Source organism: Lemur catta, chromosome 3, assembly GCF_020740605.2.
Source record: "Lemur catta isolate mLemCat1 chromosome 3, mLemCat1.pri, whole genome shotgun sequence".
In the NCBI taxonomy this organism is placed as follows: Eukaryota; Metazoa; Chordata; class Mammalia; order Primates; family Lemuridae; genus Lemur; species Lemur catta.
Genome location: NC_059130.1, coordinates 93,843,612 through 93,859,369, shown reverse-complemented (window position 1 = coordinate 93,859,369; position 15,758 = coordinate 93,843,612). Strand labels below are relative to the sequence as shown.

The following is a 15,758-nucleotide window of genomic DNA, read 5'->3' as shown; positions in this document are numbered from 1 at the left end:
TGTTGGTAGCACAAAGCCTGACACCAAAAATGTACGTCATAGTTCAGCACAGTGATGAGAACACAGGCTCTGCACTCGGATGGACTTGGGTTTGAATCCTGGCTCCTCAACTCAACTGGCTGTGTGACTTTACGCAAGCCACTTAACTTAGCCTTAGTTTCCTCATCTATAAAATGGGAATGATGATGCCTGCCTTCATATCATATGACTGTTGTGAAAATTAAATTAGTTAATATAAAGTGCCCTAAAATACTGTGAATGCTTTGCTGACCCTTTGCTGAAATGACAGAAGGAACACTCAGCAGTTCCCCATGGAAGCTGCCTTGCCTCAGGGCCTTGGGCCCAAACCCAGGATGCTGACGGTGCCCACTGCAGTCCTGGAAGTCAGCAGCTCTAAACACATAGTCCTTCCTCACCCACAACCCGTTCCAGCACCACCCTGTTCACCAGGCTGCCAAGGCCAATCCACTACCCCAGGAGGAAGTGTCCCTCCCCCTCAGATGCCACACTGACAAGCCTCCAGCAGCCTTTTCGCCCAGCGCTCCACCGCCTCTGGACCCTCTTTGGCCATCCCTAACCCCACCTCTCTCCCTCAGTGCCCAAGGCCAAGCCCACCTGTGAGCCCTGTGGCTGTCATCTTTACCAATACATTTCTAGCACCTAGCACAGTTCCTGACATATAGCAGGTACAAGGTCACGTGTATTGAATGAAAGTTTTGCCTGGTCCCTGGCCTCCATTTCCACAGCCACTGCCCAGCTCTGAATTAACCATGACCTCTTGCTTACCTTATTGTACCTTTCCTTTGGCCTCCCTGTCTGTAGTTTCTCCTCAAGAGGCCTTCCTGTACTAACTACCAGACTGCACTGACTGAAGCCCAACTCTGACCAAGTCACTCCCCTGCCCCAAACACTCCCACAGCCCCCCTCAAACATGTCAGCCCGACAAGCGCCACCATGCCAGCTGGCCCTGTCTCCTTCTACAGCTGATCCCCTGCCCTGCACCTGTCACCCCAACACTCCAGCTAGCCTGCCTCCTTGCTCTCCTGGCACCTCCACACCACCCATGCCACACTCCCATGGCACTGCAGGAACCAAGCAGACGCTGGAGATGGCTAAGCTGTGGGATCTGCAGAACCCTCGCCCAGCATCACCCAGTGCACCTCACCCCCCACCAATATACATACCACTCCCCACTCCAGGCTGGCAGCTCCTCACACAGTTAATTAGCACCATGTCACTGAGGACCAGCCTGAGTGGCCAGTGACAGGAGCTGACCCCTGACCCCAGGGCTGGGAAGCAGTCCACATCAAACTCTTACAGCGCGACCCTTTTAGCACGCACAGTAACTCGGGGCACCGCCAGCTGAAGCTCATTAAAGCTGTCTCTTTGGTGCGAGGGCCATTAACCTCACTGCTCAAAACTCACGCCTCCCCTCCCCGCCTCTCCCAGCCCAATTAATGCCCTGCATCCTCCCTCCCTTCCAAGCACCCTCACCCACACCTCAGAGGCAGCCAGAGCTGGCAGGGCAGCCCTCTTCATTCAAAGACTATGAAGACCAAGTGCCAAGAACCCTCTAGGGAGCCCCTGGTGCTGGCAAGGCACAAGAGGAGGAAGCTCCTTGAGCACCCACTATGTGCCAGGCACTGCAAAAGTGCTTTACACAGGTGACTTGCTGAACCTTCCCAACAGCCCTGAGAGGCAGGTGGCACTGTCCTTCGTCTAAGGTCACAGGGTCCTGGGTGGTGGAGCCAGAACTTCCTGTGGCTCCAAAGCCCTTACTCCATTGCCACTCAAAGTCTTGGGCTGCCCCACTGGGCCCACCCAGGTGGAGAAACCTTCTTTTGTGAAAGAGGAGGGGCTACCTCAGGGTTCCTAACCCAGGATCAACAGGCGAACAGACAGGAGGGCCATCACTGAGTCTCAAGAGGAACCAAGAGTGTGTCAATGTATCTTCTCACAAAGGGGTTCCCTGGGACAGACACACAGAAGCAGGGCACCCAGATCAAGGCTGTGCAGGGTCCATTAACACAGTCCCACTCTCCCTCGTACCAGCCAGACTCAAGGACTAGCAGTTCCTTCTCCCCTGGACCAAAGCAAGTCTTCCCACTGGTCCTCTCTCTCTGGCCCCTCCCTTTTCCATCACTCTTTCATGGATTCATTTGTCCATGCACCCGTTCATTCATCCATCCATATGCATTTACTGTGCACCTACTAAGAACTAGTTTTGTGTAGCACAAACTATCTCATTGATTCTGAATCAGAGCTTTGATCATGTCATTCTCTTGCTCACAAACCTTCTACATCTCCTCAAAACCTCAGGAAAAATCTACACCCTTTAACCATGCAGCATTCAAGGCCCTGCTTATGTCTTTGTTTATTTTCTAGCTGTTCCCTAACCCAAATTTTTCCACTCCAGTCACGGGAAACTACTTGTAGATGTCTGGACTTGTCTTCTCAATACACTGGGCCTCATGCCCCCAGGTCTTTGTACACATAGTCTTCCTACCTAAAATATCCCTACATTTTTCTGCCTAGCAAGCTCCTATTCACCTTTCAAAGATCCCAACTCAAGTGTTCTCTTCGTTAGGAAATTTCCTGCTGACCTCCCAGGCACATCACCTTGCTGAGTTTGGTGTCTTCTCTAAGTTGCATGGAGAACTTCTATGGGGGGGAACAGCAGTTCCAGTGGAGTACCCCCAGTTCCCCAGGCCTGGTGACTGCTTCCTCTTTTCCCCTGGACCTCAGAAGAGCCTTGGGATGTCCCAAAAAGAATGATATGGGGCATCCCAGGAGTCAGTGAGATGTAGCTGAAGAAGCAGAAGCTACCTTGGCAGTTGAGGACAGGGAAAACCTCCTCTGGGGAGATGCAGGTGTTTCTGTCACAGCCCTTAGTCCCCTGGGTGGCAAGCACCTGTTTCATTCTCTGTCTCTCTCCAGGATGTGCACTCCCTGAGAACAGGAACTTCTACTCAGCATGCTCAGCACCCACTAGGCACCAGTGAATGTCTGTGGAATAGATAAAGGGGCTACTCCTAGGTCCTTCAGTCCTTCTAGTATATCTCTCCAGTCCCCCATAAGGATACCTACCCAAAGGTACACAGGTTGTGACAATGTTGCAGCACCACCCAGGAATACCCTAGCTCCTCCACACTTGGAACAAAGTCTATGCCTGGTCAAGTACCCCACTTGAAAGCATTTGCATGCACACATGTGTGTTTGCGAACAAAATAAGACACAGAAACAAACAGATACACTTTCTGACAGATATACACAGGCTGGTGGTTGCTTCCCTACACAGACACATGCCCTCATAAAAATACGGATATATTGTTAAACATACACACACATCCTTCAAACAGGTATGTATTAATATAATCATAGACGAATTACACTCTTAGAGACATACAGCTAATGGTGTCACACATACGCAGGCATACAAATACTCAGACAGATACATATTCATACTGATACATCAGAAACTAGCAGAGCCTCCAACTCCCTGGAATCATAGCCACTCCAGTCTCCTACCAACCAGGAATCCCCCTGAGGGTGTACCCCCACCTGGTACCCCAAGTGGCCCCTCCCAACCCAGGCCCCGCTCAATGGAGGCTGCTGCTCCTGAGGGGGAGTCAATACCCCGTGGACGGAGCCATCGGTCAGAAGGACCCTGACTAATTAAAAGCTGGTGAGGTTTAAATAATTCATCTCCTTAACTCCCATTGATCGTCCAGTTTAGTGGCCACAGACCTGAAACAATATTAAACAGCCTCCTCCAGCCTCCTCCATGGGGGCTGGGTAAGCTGACATGTACCCACCCCGTGAGGACACTGCCCACTAGGGATGCAGCCAGCGAAGGGGGAACCTTGGCCTGAATCCAAGGCCACCTGTGACTCACCCAAAGCCAAGACCCCAACCTCCTCTGAAATGTTTTGAGAGGTGCTTTCCAGTGGTCCTGTTCAGTAATCCCCTCACTCCCCCCCTCTCCCACTCCCCAGCTATGGAGAGAGCCCTGCTGGGGCAGTGTATGAGCCATGGAACCCCTCTGTGTGCCAGAGGACTGGGGCAGGCGGGCAGGGGACTGACCAAGCTGCCAGGGGTATATGCGAAGGGACTGACCGATGCCGCTGTGGGGCCGACCTATGTGCTGCAGGCTGAGGCCCTTGTTCATGTCTAGAAGTCCATTCTTGGGCCAGCAGCCCATGGCGAAGCTGTAAGCCTGGAAGACAGGAGGCAAGAGTGATTAACAGAGGCCCTGACCCCTGAACCAACCCTACTCACCAGGTCTCCCCCAACCCCCAGATTTTCCCACCAAAGGCTTACTCTCATAACTCCACCTTGTGAGAGTCCCCTCGCTGGGTCCCCTTTCCACTCCCCAGCAGAATGCTCCTTCCTTCTCCAGAGTTCCCCTTCTCCAGGGCTTCTCCCCAATTGAGTCCCCAGCCCTCACGGGGCACTCCTCATCAGGGCTCCTCTCTAGAGAGCTCCCAGTGACTAGCATCTTCCTCAGCAGGAGCCCTCCTCTCACCAGGGCACCCCCTTCACCATGCACCCTCCTTAGATTCCCCCCTCTCCAGAGCTCCAAGCACTTTGCTGGGCTCCCTCCCCATGGTATTACTGGTCACCAAGACTGGCTTCAGGAAGGACCTTGGAGTCCAGCGTATCCAAACTTCACTCCACAGATAGGAATACTAAAGCAAGGGCCCTGAGCAGGACTGGCTTGTAGAAGGCTCTCCGTGCCATGTGCGGGCTCAACTGAGGAGTGGAGTAAGGTCACCTGCTCAAGTCACGCAGCTGTGAGGGGAGTACATGAGGGCGTGTGTGTGTGTGTGTGTGTGTGTGTGTGTGTGTGTGTGTATGTGGTGGGGGGAGCAGATGCTCTGCTGAAGGTCAAGTGCTCACTTATGCATATTCAAAGCGGCCACCCATCGATCTGTACTTAATTGTTTTCCTGGGGTTGGGGAAGGAAGTGCTGGGGGCATCGATCTGCTCAGGCCCCCAGCACTCCGCTGCCCCCCTCCATCCCCTACCCATCCCCACCTGCCAGCAACCTCCACCTGAGGGACACATGGCAGGAAGGGGACAGCACTTTCTCTTACAGGCATGACTGACTTGACATCACAGATGAGGAAACTGAGGTCCAGAAAGAAGAGACTGACATGGCTTAGAACGCCATGAAGTGGCCAAACAGTATTTAATTCCTTCTTAGCCTGCTAACAAAGTCCTGGGCTTCTACCAGTGGGCCTGGCAGCTAGTTGAATCTTCAAACATTACCCATCCCCTCACTTTAGAAGTCCCTAAACAGCAGGCTGGCCTTCTCCCAGTGTCAGGACAGTGTGAAGGACAGTGATCAGTGAGAATGAAGCTTAGGTGAATCCCAGAAGTTGTGGGGAGAGGCATCCTGTGATGGAACTAAAGTGAATGCCAGCCATGGTCAGACGGGCATTGCAGTGCCCCAGCCCATTGTGAGGCCCAGGAGGTCCCCATCCCACTAACACAGAGGGGAGAGGGCCCAGCAACGGGTCAGAAACACAAGCCAGGAGGCTGGGCACAGGGTCTGTGCCAAGGTCCAGGGCACTGACTCTGTCCACCCTTCCTTCCCAGCTGCAGGAACTAACCCTTCAGCACCGTGGGTACTAGAAGGCTAGAGGCCAGTGTCCTGAAACCTCAGCACCCTTCAAAGCCATGTTCCTTGACCACAGAGGTACCAGCCACAGCCCAACTTCCCAGCCAACCTTTTCCTAAGTCACAGCTGAAACCACAAATGGGGGCTGAGTGTGAGGCTCAAGGACAGGGGAAAAGACGCTGGCGCAAAGCCAGGGCAGAGCGGGGATGCAGGCAGCAAGGGAAGCAGCCAGTGGGCGGTGCACAGCTGGAGGAGCTGCTGAGCCTGGCCAGGGCTGAGGCTGGAGCGCAGTGGGCCAGAGAGCAGTGGCGGCCGCCTTTCAAGTACTTTAAAATCACTTACAAAGGCCGGATTAAACGATCAGAAATTCCATTTAATAGGACAAATAAAGAAATAACAATCTACTCTATCAGCCTGGAGAAGGTGAGCTGGATGGGTTTTTCCCCCCCTCTAAAAAGGAAAAAGGGAAGGAAGCGGGGGAAAAAAGAAGGATAATGTGTGTTTACTCAAGCAAAGAAAAAAATATTTAAGTGATGTCGGGGAGAAGATTGCAGTAACTAGTGAAGAATAACATCGTCTACTTTGCTGTCAAATCACACCCGAATTTCAGTAATAGATTCTCGGCTGACACTCAATTCAATTCGAAGGTGATCCTGCTTTATCCCAGCCCATCAAATATTAAACACTTGCATTAGCAGGTGCTGCCGCTTCCCGGCTTAAAGCGGCGGGCGGGCGGCAGGGCTGCTGAGGCCCCTCCGCTCTGCTTGCAGCTCGGGGACAGGGCAGCTCAACGTTATCTGCACGTCATCCCGAGTCTTATCACAGCTAAGCGGGAAGACCACTTCAGATAACATTAGATGCTTGCCCCGCGCGTCACCATGATTAGATTATTATTGTAATTATGACTCCCCAAGATCTTTTGCAGACTGCACAGAGTGGGAGGAGGATGGAGGGCAGCAGAGCCCAGGAGGGCCAGGCTGGGCCAGAGCAAGCTGGAGCCCCTGGCAAGAAAGCGGAGGTGCCAGGCAAGGCGGCAGCCCAGTCCCGCCTGACGGATGCCTTTCAGGAAGGGCAGTCTAGCTTGTCAGAGCGAGGGCGAGATGAATTGGCGTCTCCACTGCGGCCGCGGGTGTCATGCCGCACAGTTTCATATTCCCAGATAAGGCGTGATAACCAATTGCTACCGTGACATGGCCTCATCCAGCACTTCCTCAGGGGGGTACAAGGCGGGGGGAGGGGTGGCGTGTGCACATGGGTCTGCCAAGCTCCTAATAAGAGGGATTTAATTTTTACAAATGCTGCTTCCAGCGGGGCCTTCACATACCAGCCAAAGTCCAAAATGATATTAAAAACGGTTAATTAAAACTGCTCTCTTTCAGCCTGGGCTCTCCCCCTGCTGCCCCTGCTGAGAACCTTGGCACGTCTCTCCCAGGTACTGACACACACCCCTGCAGAGCTTAACCTTCAGACATGACCACCAGCTTCATGGAACCACCAAGGCACAGTACCAGGGCCCAGTACTTCAAGCTTCCCCCAGCTCCTGTCATCCCAAGTACCCCTCAGGCACAGCGGCAGACACAGAGCCACCGAGAGAACACAGAGGGTCCTACAGCAAACCGTGCTCCTGCCAACGTATGGTCTGCATCCTCCCACCTGCTGCCCCTCTGCACCTGCACCCACACACCACCACCCCGGCACTCACTGCTAAAGCCCATGCCCCTCCCCCTCAGATATGTAGATCACAGCGTGGCCTGACCACATATATGCGGCACACCACACATGCATCAGACTCTCCCTCAGGTGACTCTGCCTGTCCTTTCATTCCTTGCTCCCTCCACACGTCCTCCTTAAGAGATTACATCTGTCTACATGTCTTAGGAGAGCCCTTCCTGGGAGTCTAGCTCAGGGCAAGGTGATACAGGTTATGTCTAGAGATTCTAGCTGAGAAGTCAAGGCCAGCACCCAGGGACTGTCAGAGCAGGGGGATCAGGGAGGCTGAGCCCTGTGGGTTGCCCTCAGTGGGGACACTGAAGACAAGAAGGCCATGTGGGCTTGCAGGAGGCTGGGAAAACTTCCTGGAGGGAGTGGTATTAGAGGGCCAGGAGGGTCTGACAGATGACAGGAGAGTGCAACATCCCAGGCAGAAGTCTCAGCAAGGACAAAGGAGAGTAGTAGGGGCGAGCACAAGGGCTTGGGTGTGGCTGGGGCAGCCAACTAGAGAGAAGGAGCCACATCTTAAGGCACCACCTCCCAATTCCACATGCCAACAGCAAAGTGGCCACGAGTGGGCCTTGTGTCCACCCCTTTGCTCCCTCTCCCTGCTCCCTTGCTCGCTTCTGACAGCCTGTGGGGTGCGGGGGGGAAAGGGGCCCCTTGTTCCTGAGCCTCTTTCCCAGTGCTGGCTCCAAACTCAGGGTGCCACTTCTCCAGCTGCACCTCCCTCAGCCATCAGGGCCCACCTGCCCAGCGGTGCAGTCAGCACCTAACCTCTGGGGGTTCCTGGCCAGAGGGCATAGCAGGCGGAGACTGAGGAGCTCCCGGATCCTGTACAGGGCAGGTACTGGTGCTGAGCCACTGGGATGGGTGGGGTTGAGGTGAAAGAGGCTGGCCTAGCACACTAGCCCACCCCAGCCCTGTGCCAGGCAGGCACTCGCATTTCCCTTCCCCTGGGCTGCTGTAATTTCCATGCGCAGGGAAGCAGGTGCCGAGCTGTTCCCGGCTGGCTCTCCCCTCTCGTGGCTCTGCCTGCCTTGGCTGCTGCCCCATTAGCTTAGTGGCCAGCCATCTGCGACGGGCCTGCCGCACAACCCTGCTGTAGGCGCGGCGGGTGGCCCCCTGTGTAACAGGGAGCTTTGCCATTAGCGCCTTTAATATTCTGACACCTCAGCACAGCCTGCTATTACATGCAAACGCTGATCGCCCTGTGAAATTACATTGCTGGGCCCGCGAAATGGAATCGTGTATAATCAGCCTCCTCCATGCACTGTCAGTCCCATCACAAACACGGCGCCCGGCGGCTTACGGGGGCTTAGCAGCTGCGACAAGTGTATTGGGTTTAATAGATGAAGTAGCCCTCGTCGGCAGCAGCATCCTTCAAAGAGGAAAGAAGAGGCATCAACAGCTGCTATGGTGTCTCTGCCCATCCATACAGGCCCTGAGAATGGAGTGGACACAGAGGGGGCAGGGCAGTGGTTGGGCCAAAGAGCTAGAACCCAGTTCAGCCTGCACATGGAAGAGCAGACTGCTCTGCAACTTCCAGAAAACCCAGAGCTTCCAAGCCAGCACCAGCACATCCAGCCTATGCAGCCTCGCCATGAGGTGGGCAGGAGCAGACCTTTAACCAGACCTCTGGGTGACCTGTTACCCTGTGGGCCCAAGGCTCATAGGCCATTTCCCAAGATTAGGAACCAAATCAAACCACCTGCCATTCCTCTAACACCCAACAGAGATGAAGCTGTAAGATGGGGGAGAGAAAGTCTGACATATAAATACTACTTAACTTTTTATCCAACTGACCAACTCTTCCATAGCTGGTGAACCCAGTACCTAGGACACAGGTAAATGTTAGGATGGTATATGCTGTGTATACTTATGGCACACCCAACAGCCCATGCCTCATAGAAAGGCAGTATGTTCAGTGCTCAGCAGTCAAATGAACCTGGATTTGATTCCCAGTTCTGCCAGTTATTATCAATATAACTTTGGATGAGTTATTAAAACTCTCTGAGCCTCAGTTTCTTACAAAATGGCATGGCAGTACTTTCCCCCAGGTATACATGAGTTTACCCTGAAACACTAACTCCCATTGCCACCTCCAGACATTTTGATGCCATTGTTCAAAATCCACACTGCCTGTGAGAATACTGCTCCATCTCCCTTGTGCAGGTTCAGCCTAACACCAATTATAGCAGACTATATTTTCCAGTGGTGGCCGCAACACTATCTCCCATCCCACATGCCATACTTACACTGTGACTTTGACATCTCTGTCATTAAGACAGGGAGTCTATGTCCTCTCCCCTGACCTAGAAACAGGGTGGGCTTTTGTGACTACTTCAACCTATGAGTAACAGAAGGAATGTGACCTCAAGGCTACTGAGGAAGTGTTTAGGCACCCTGCACCTCAATTGCTGGAACACTTGGCCCGGAGCCCTGAGCAGCTATGTTAAGTAGTCAGACTGCCCCCAAGGTAGCCATGCTGTGAGGAAGCCCAAACCAACCCATGCAGAGAGACTGCACGGCAAAGCCATGAGACTAGGGGAAGCATGAGATGCCCAGTAGCTCCCAGTTGCTCCAACAACACAGTGTGCCAGTTCCAGTCACTGCCTGACTATACCCACATGAAAATCCTAAGCCAGAACCACATAACCAAGCCCTTCTGGAATTTCTGACTCAGAGAAACCATGAAAGATAATGAAATAAAATATGTGTAGTTGTTTTAAATCACTACGTTTTGGGGTGATTAATTATGCAGCAATACTGACTGGAAAACCAATACCTACTCACTTATGTATATACTCTGCTAATATCCTCAAATTCTTCTTTCCTGATGCTTCTAGACTATTATTCCTCTCCCTCTGGGACTTCATTCTAAATCTTCACTCTGGGCAACTTCAGAATCTCCAGGATAACACACCCACAAACATTGCCTCGCAATCTCTCAATTCCCTGTGCTCTAATGACCTCCTCTCCTCTACCTATCTCAGCCATCTTTCCCCATGGTCATACGCCAGACCTTGTTATCACCCATACCTGTTCTCCCTCTGAAATCTCACAATGACAGATTCCACTCTGACCCCAGCCTCCTATCCTCCCAGCTTTTGTACACTCTCTCCCTCTACTCTAGCTTTTTTCCTCCAGTCTGTCCATCCCATTCTGGCTTCAATCCTTTTCTACTAAGCCTGGACCCTTGAATCTATCACTTCAATCATCCATTCCCCCATCACCCACCCTTCAACTCCCCTGCCCACTTATCCTAGCACATATTCCCTGAAAAACCCCAAGTATGACTCTGTTTCTCCTCACTTGCACTTGAGCTAAATGATGCCAGAAAAAGTCACTCTTATGTGTAGGAAGTAGTTACTACAGATCCAAAATCACAACCTTAGCAATCCTAAATGGTACCCAACAATCCTACTCCCCTCCTACTTTCACAAAGATAATAAAGCCACTGGGCAGAACTCTTTCAACTGAATGCCCCTCATCTACAAATGCACCTTCATCCTTCCCCACTCACTCCGACACCTCCCTTGTTCCAGCAGTGGAGGCACCTCACTTCTCATCTAAGGCCAATTCCCTACTTATGCTTTATATGTCTGTCACCCTTTTCCTACCTCCTCGGGCCCTTTCTCCATCTAGTATCCCCTTTCTTTCTAAATCCATAACCCCCTCTTCTCGCGGGCTCCTTCCAATAGCATTCCAGCATATGCAGGAATCTCCACCACCTTCATATAACTTCTCTGGGGTTCAATCTCCTCTTTGTAAAATGGGGGTAAATACTAGTTCCTAACCCATGGAGTTGATATGAGGACTAAATGTGTCATTGTATGTAAAGTGCTTAAAACACTGCCTAGCTCTTTGAAAGCTATGTAAGTATTAGATTATTATGTTTAAAGTCCTCCATGCACTCTTCATCCCCATCCGGCTACTGCTGTTCTCCTATTAACAGCCAAACTTCTCAGAGCTGCCTCCACTCACTTCACCCCCTCCCACTCCCCCCTCAGTCCCTGCATAATGCCACCATAATGCCACTCAGCTCCATGAAGTCAGCAACCGCAGCCACGCTGCCCACCTCTGTGGACAGTTTCAGGTTCTTACCTGCCCTTGCCACTCTGAAGCCTGCTCCATCTCTGAAACTCTTCTTTGGTTTTCTTGATATTCTACTCAGTTTTCCTAGCTCTCTGCTATTTCCTCACAATCTCTCATACAGTCTCCTCTGCATTTCATCATCTTATGTGTGCACTATACACTATCTCTTCCTATTTTTTCCTGCACGTCACCACTTTCCTTGGGTGATTTCCTCAACTCCCTTATCTTCAACCTCTCTAACTTCCAAATCTATATGTCAACATATATTCTCTTGCTTACCTGGCATTTCCACCTGGATTTCACATAGACACTTGATTCTCAATATGTTTAAATCCCATTTCAACATCTCCTCTTCAAATTGCTCCTTCTCCTGAGTTCCCGAATCCCAGTGAAGGCCATTACCATCTACCTGGTCTACTGAGCCAGAAATGTGGGGTTCAACCTTGATTCTTTCCTCTTCCTTACTGCCCACCAAGTTCTGTAGTGTTGTTTCATGCTTCCAAGCCTTTACCCAAGCAATTCCTTAAGCCTGCCTAGAATGTCCTCTGCCTTCTGCTTTTTGTCCTAATTTGAATACATATTCCTCTTTCAATACTCGACTCAAAAGTACCTTCCTTTACAGTCTTTCCTGACTCATTCTTCCCTGACTCCCCCTCAATATGCTAAGTCGCACCTGTAACATTACATTTGTCTACATATCTGTTACCCCATCATGCTAGGAGATTCTTAAGGGCAGGGGTTGTATCTGCAGTCTCTGAATGGTCTGCATTGAGAAAAGGGAAAGGAAGGGAAGGGGAAAGGAGGAAAGGACACCTCCTTGGGTGTACTTCTGCCAGGCAGGCAGGCCTGGTTTCTGGAGTTGCCATTCCTGCCAGCCCTACCAGTCTCCTTCGGGAACCACTGCTATTCTTGTCCAGCAGAACAGCAATCCTCTCATAACCATTCGTGGAACTGAGGGCTCAGCTGCCTATGGTAAGAGAGAGAAGACTGCTCCTGCTCCCTTTCTCCTTTTCCATACTCTTTAGCCTCTGGGTAACCCCCACCCCATTCCTCAGGCCCAGTGGGGACCTAACCAGCACAGCTATAGTAGCCAAAGGATGGGCACTTGCATCAGGTGACGAAAGCCCGTTCTCCCTAACAACACCTGGTAGTTCTATTGTGTGCACAGTGTTCTCTGGTTACCAACTTCCTTCAGGAGCCCCAGAACTGCTGCTGCCTCTGTCCATCAACAGAACTTGAGTGGGATAATTATCCTCTCTGTGTACTTAACCTTACTGCTCACTGCCTACAACAGGAAGATGGCTGCCTCTAGTGTGCTAGGCCACCACCACAGCACAGGCAGGGCTTGTGCCACAGGTCTAGGCTCCATAATATTTGGCACAGGGGGCCCAGAAGTGGAGGACAGCTGCCAGGTCAGTTTGATCCTATTAGGGTCCTGAGTATTTTCAGGTGGAGTTATCTCCTTCATGTTCCCAGATCCCTTGGCTTCACTGCTGAGTCAGAGGGAAGCTGGAGACACTGAAGTTTCTGGGATGAGAACCAGATAAGTAGCTCCTGACCATGCTGCTGCAGCCCCCGCAGAAGAGAGTGGCCTGTCTGGGGCTCCACGTGTACTGTCAGAGTCTAAGATAGCAGGTCAGTCTGAGCCAGCTGCCAGGGTGAGAGCTACATTGTGTGTTTTCTTTGTTTTCATTACCATTTCCTCTCCTACTGCTTCTTTTTAGCCAGTCCTTTCCTCCCCGGGGTGCTGGGGATTGAATGAAACACCACCCCCGGCTCCAATAAGTGTATTTCAATTACATCTGTCACTGTATAACGATATAATGATATATCATGTGATATTAAATCCATGGTAATCATATCAGGGATTTTTTTTTAATCGTGCACTAATCGCATTATTACATCTCTATAATTAACAACAGGAGGTATGGAAATTCAGTTAAGGCAGTGGGCTCGATGTACTCCCCCCACCCTACCCCCATCCTTGCTCCCCCAGATTAGGACCTGGGAAGGGATGGAGACTGCAGGGCACTAGCAAGCTGGGCCAAAGCCCCCACTTCTCAGTGCCTTGGCCATGGGCAGAACCTTCAGCATCCAGGGCTGGCAGAGAGAGCCTGGACTGAGACCAGGGTGCTTGTCTATCTCATGGCTGCTCAGTAAGAGCCTGGGGTAAAAGCCAAACAGAGAGGCCCAGCTACAAGGCTCAGCTGGGTCTTCCAGACCTCCTGCCCCTACAGCATCAAATCATCTCCATAGGGAGGGGTGTTACCTTTTCCTCAACTAGCAAGGCCTGCAAAGGTGCTTTTAAAGCACAAAGCAAGTTCCTGCCTCATGGCCTCCTGCACCAGAATTCCTCCTGCTACTGCTACACATACTCCCTCCCTCTGACCTAGCACCTGAGTCCTAACAGCACCAGATACAGCAGCAGGATGCCTCTGCCTCTCAGTCCTGTCATCCCTGATGATGGCTGACCAAACCCAACCAACCCTTCCTGGGGCCATTCCTCCCTAGTTCTCTCTCTAAATTCGAGTTCTTCGTATTGTACGACCAGTGGGTTTTTGGTAACCATCGGATTGCTCCTCCATCCCCCACAAACAGTCTAAGTTCTTATATGCTCCCATCCAGGCTCTAGATGGAGAGAGGAGGGGCTAGGGACTGCAGCTTGAACTGTGTCAAATGACCCTGTCTCTCCCACCCCCCTTCCTGATACTGAGCTTTAGGGCTAATCCCCTCAGGGGTGTCAGAACCAGTCTGCAAAGCAGAATTCTGTGTTTCAAGTCCAAAGCTTTGAACCTGGCATGTAACTAGTCCTCAGTGAGGGGCAGGCATTTTGCTAAGTTTGACTCTCAGAAGTTGGACAGGCCTGAAGATAAAAGAGAAAAATCATGTCCTTTTTCCTAATAAAAAGGAGACACTAATAGCAGTCAGCACTTAGGCAAAGCACTTTAAGTTTCTAAAGTGCTTTCCAAATTAAAATATAATCCTTTATTGAGCATGCGACACCACCACCACCACTCGCCACCCCTCACACACGAAGGTATGTGGATGCTTGCACACAGCACACACACCTTCACTTTATTTCTCCCTGGGAAAAAGGTGAAGGATGTTCAAAACATTCAGCCCAGATCCTCCTCCCTCTTTATTGGCTTGCTCATGTAACATGTATTTATTGAGCAACTACCACGTGCCAAGCCCTATGCTGGGTGCTGGAGATATACAGAGGAAGTAGACCAGGCCACTGCCCTTAAGCACCTCCGGAGCTAGAAGGAAAGACAAGTGAACACACTTGCAAAACAACACTGGAGGGAAATCACCCACAAGGACCAGATGGCCTTCAGTGGGACATACTAGGTAGGGTTCCTAGGGAAGGTGGACATGCAGGCTAGGAACTCAGTTCAGTGATCTGAGCTGAGACAAGAGAGTCCTAAGAAGCAGAGGAGTGGGTCAGGAAACTAAGAGTAGATAAAATCACCCAGGAAGAGAGTAAAAGACTTGAGTGTCACAAAACTCTTCTCTTCCCTGATGTTTAGAAGGAGAAAAGGAAGGCTGAAAGATGAGAAGGTTAAACACTAGAGCCTCCAAAGCTAAGGCCCAAAGAACCTTCTCTGGGGCATACCCAACATTCTGGCCCCTGGATCTCCTTTTGTCAAATCAGTTTTCACTCTACCCAGGTATAATACAATGGAAGCATGCAGCTTTGCAATCACACCGACTCATTCACAACAAACATTTACTAAGAACCTATATTATATGCCAGGCTATGTGTATAAATACAGCAACAGGGACACAGCACTGTCCTCAGAGAGCTTACAGGGCTTTCTCCAAGAGACTCAAGCTCAAAGAAGTGCTATAATAAGGGCCAAACAAGAAATGTAAGCTTTATGATAGGACAGAGAAGGGGAGCTTGACCTGCTTGGGGAACACATCCCTGAGGACAGGCAAGCCGAAAGTGAGTGACCGGAAGGAGGAGGTGTTTGGGAGCATGCTAAGGCCTTTAGGCAAACTGTGCTACGGCACCTGCTCTGGAGCACAGAAAGCAAGCATGAAACGTGGCTGAGGAGGAAGGCAGGGAACGCAACCCCTGCAGGGCCTCAGAGGACACAGTAAGGGTTTTATATTGTTTCCAAAGGCCATTCAAGGGCCTCCCACTATCACGCTATGTGATCTTGGAGAGCTGTACCATGTTAAAAGTTGGTTCCTTTGCACTAATAGAGAACCAAGACCATTTTCTGTCTAGAAGGAGAGGAAGAAATGCACAAACATTCATTCACTGACTATTCACACATTCACTGAAGGCCTGCCAAACCCTGGCAACTCAAAACAGAGT

General features: G+C 51.2%; 1 protein-coding gene across 4 annotated transcripts in view; it reads right to left on the bottom strand.

Annotated features, from left to right (window-relative positions):
* The window catches only part of ERI3 (ERI1 exoribonuclease family member 3), a 127,986-nt gene that overhangs the window by 23,083 nt on the left and 89,145 nt on the right, over positions 1–15,758 (bottom strand). For all 4 annotated transcript variants that reach the window (XM_045545613.1, XM_045545612.1, XM_045545610.1 and 1 more), the window contains one exon: positions 4,117–4,216. In XM_045545613.1, the coding sequence (XP_045401569.1) occupies positions 4,117–4,216 (100 nt within the window). The remainder of the gene's footprint in view (positions 1–4,116; positions 4,217–15,758) is intronic.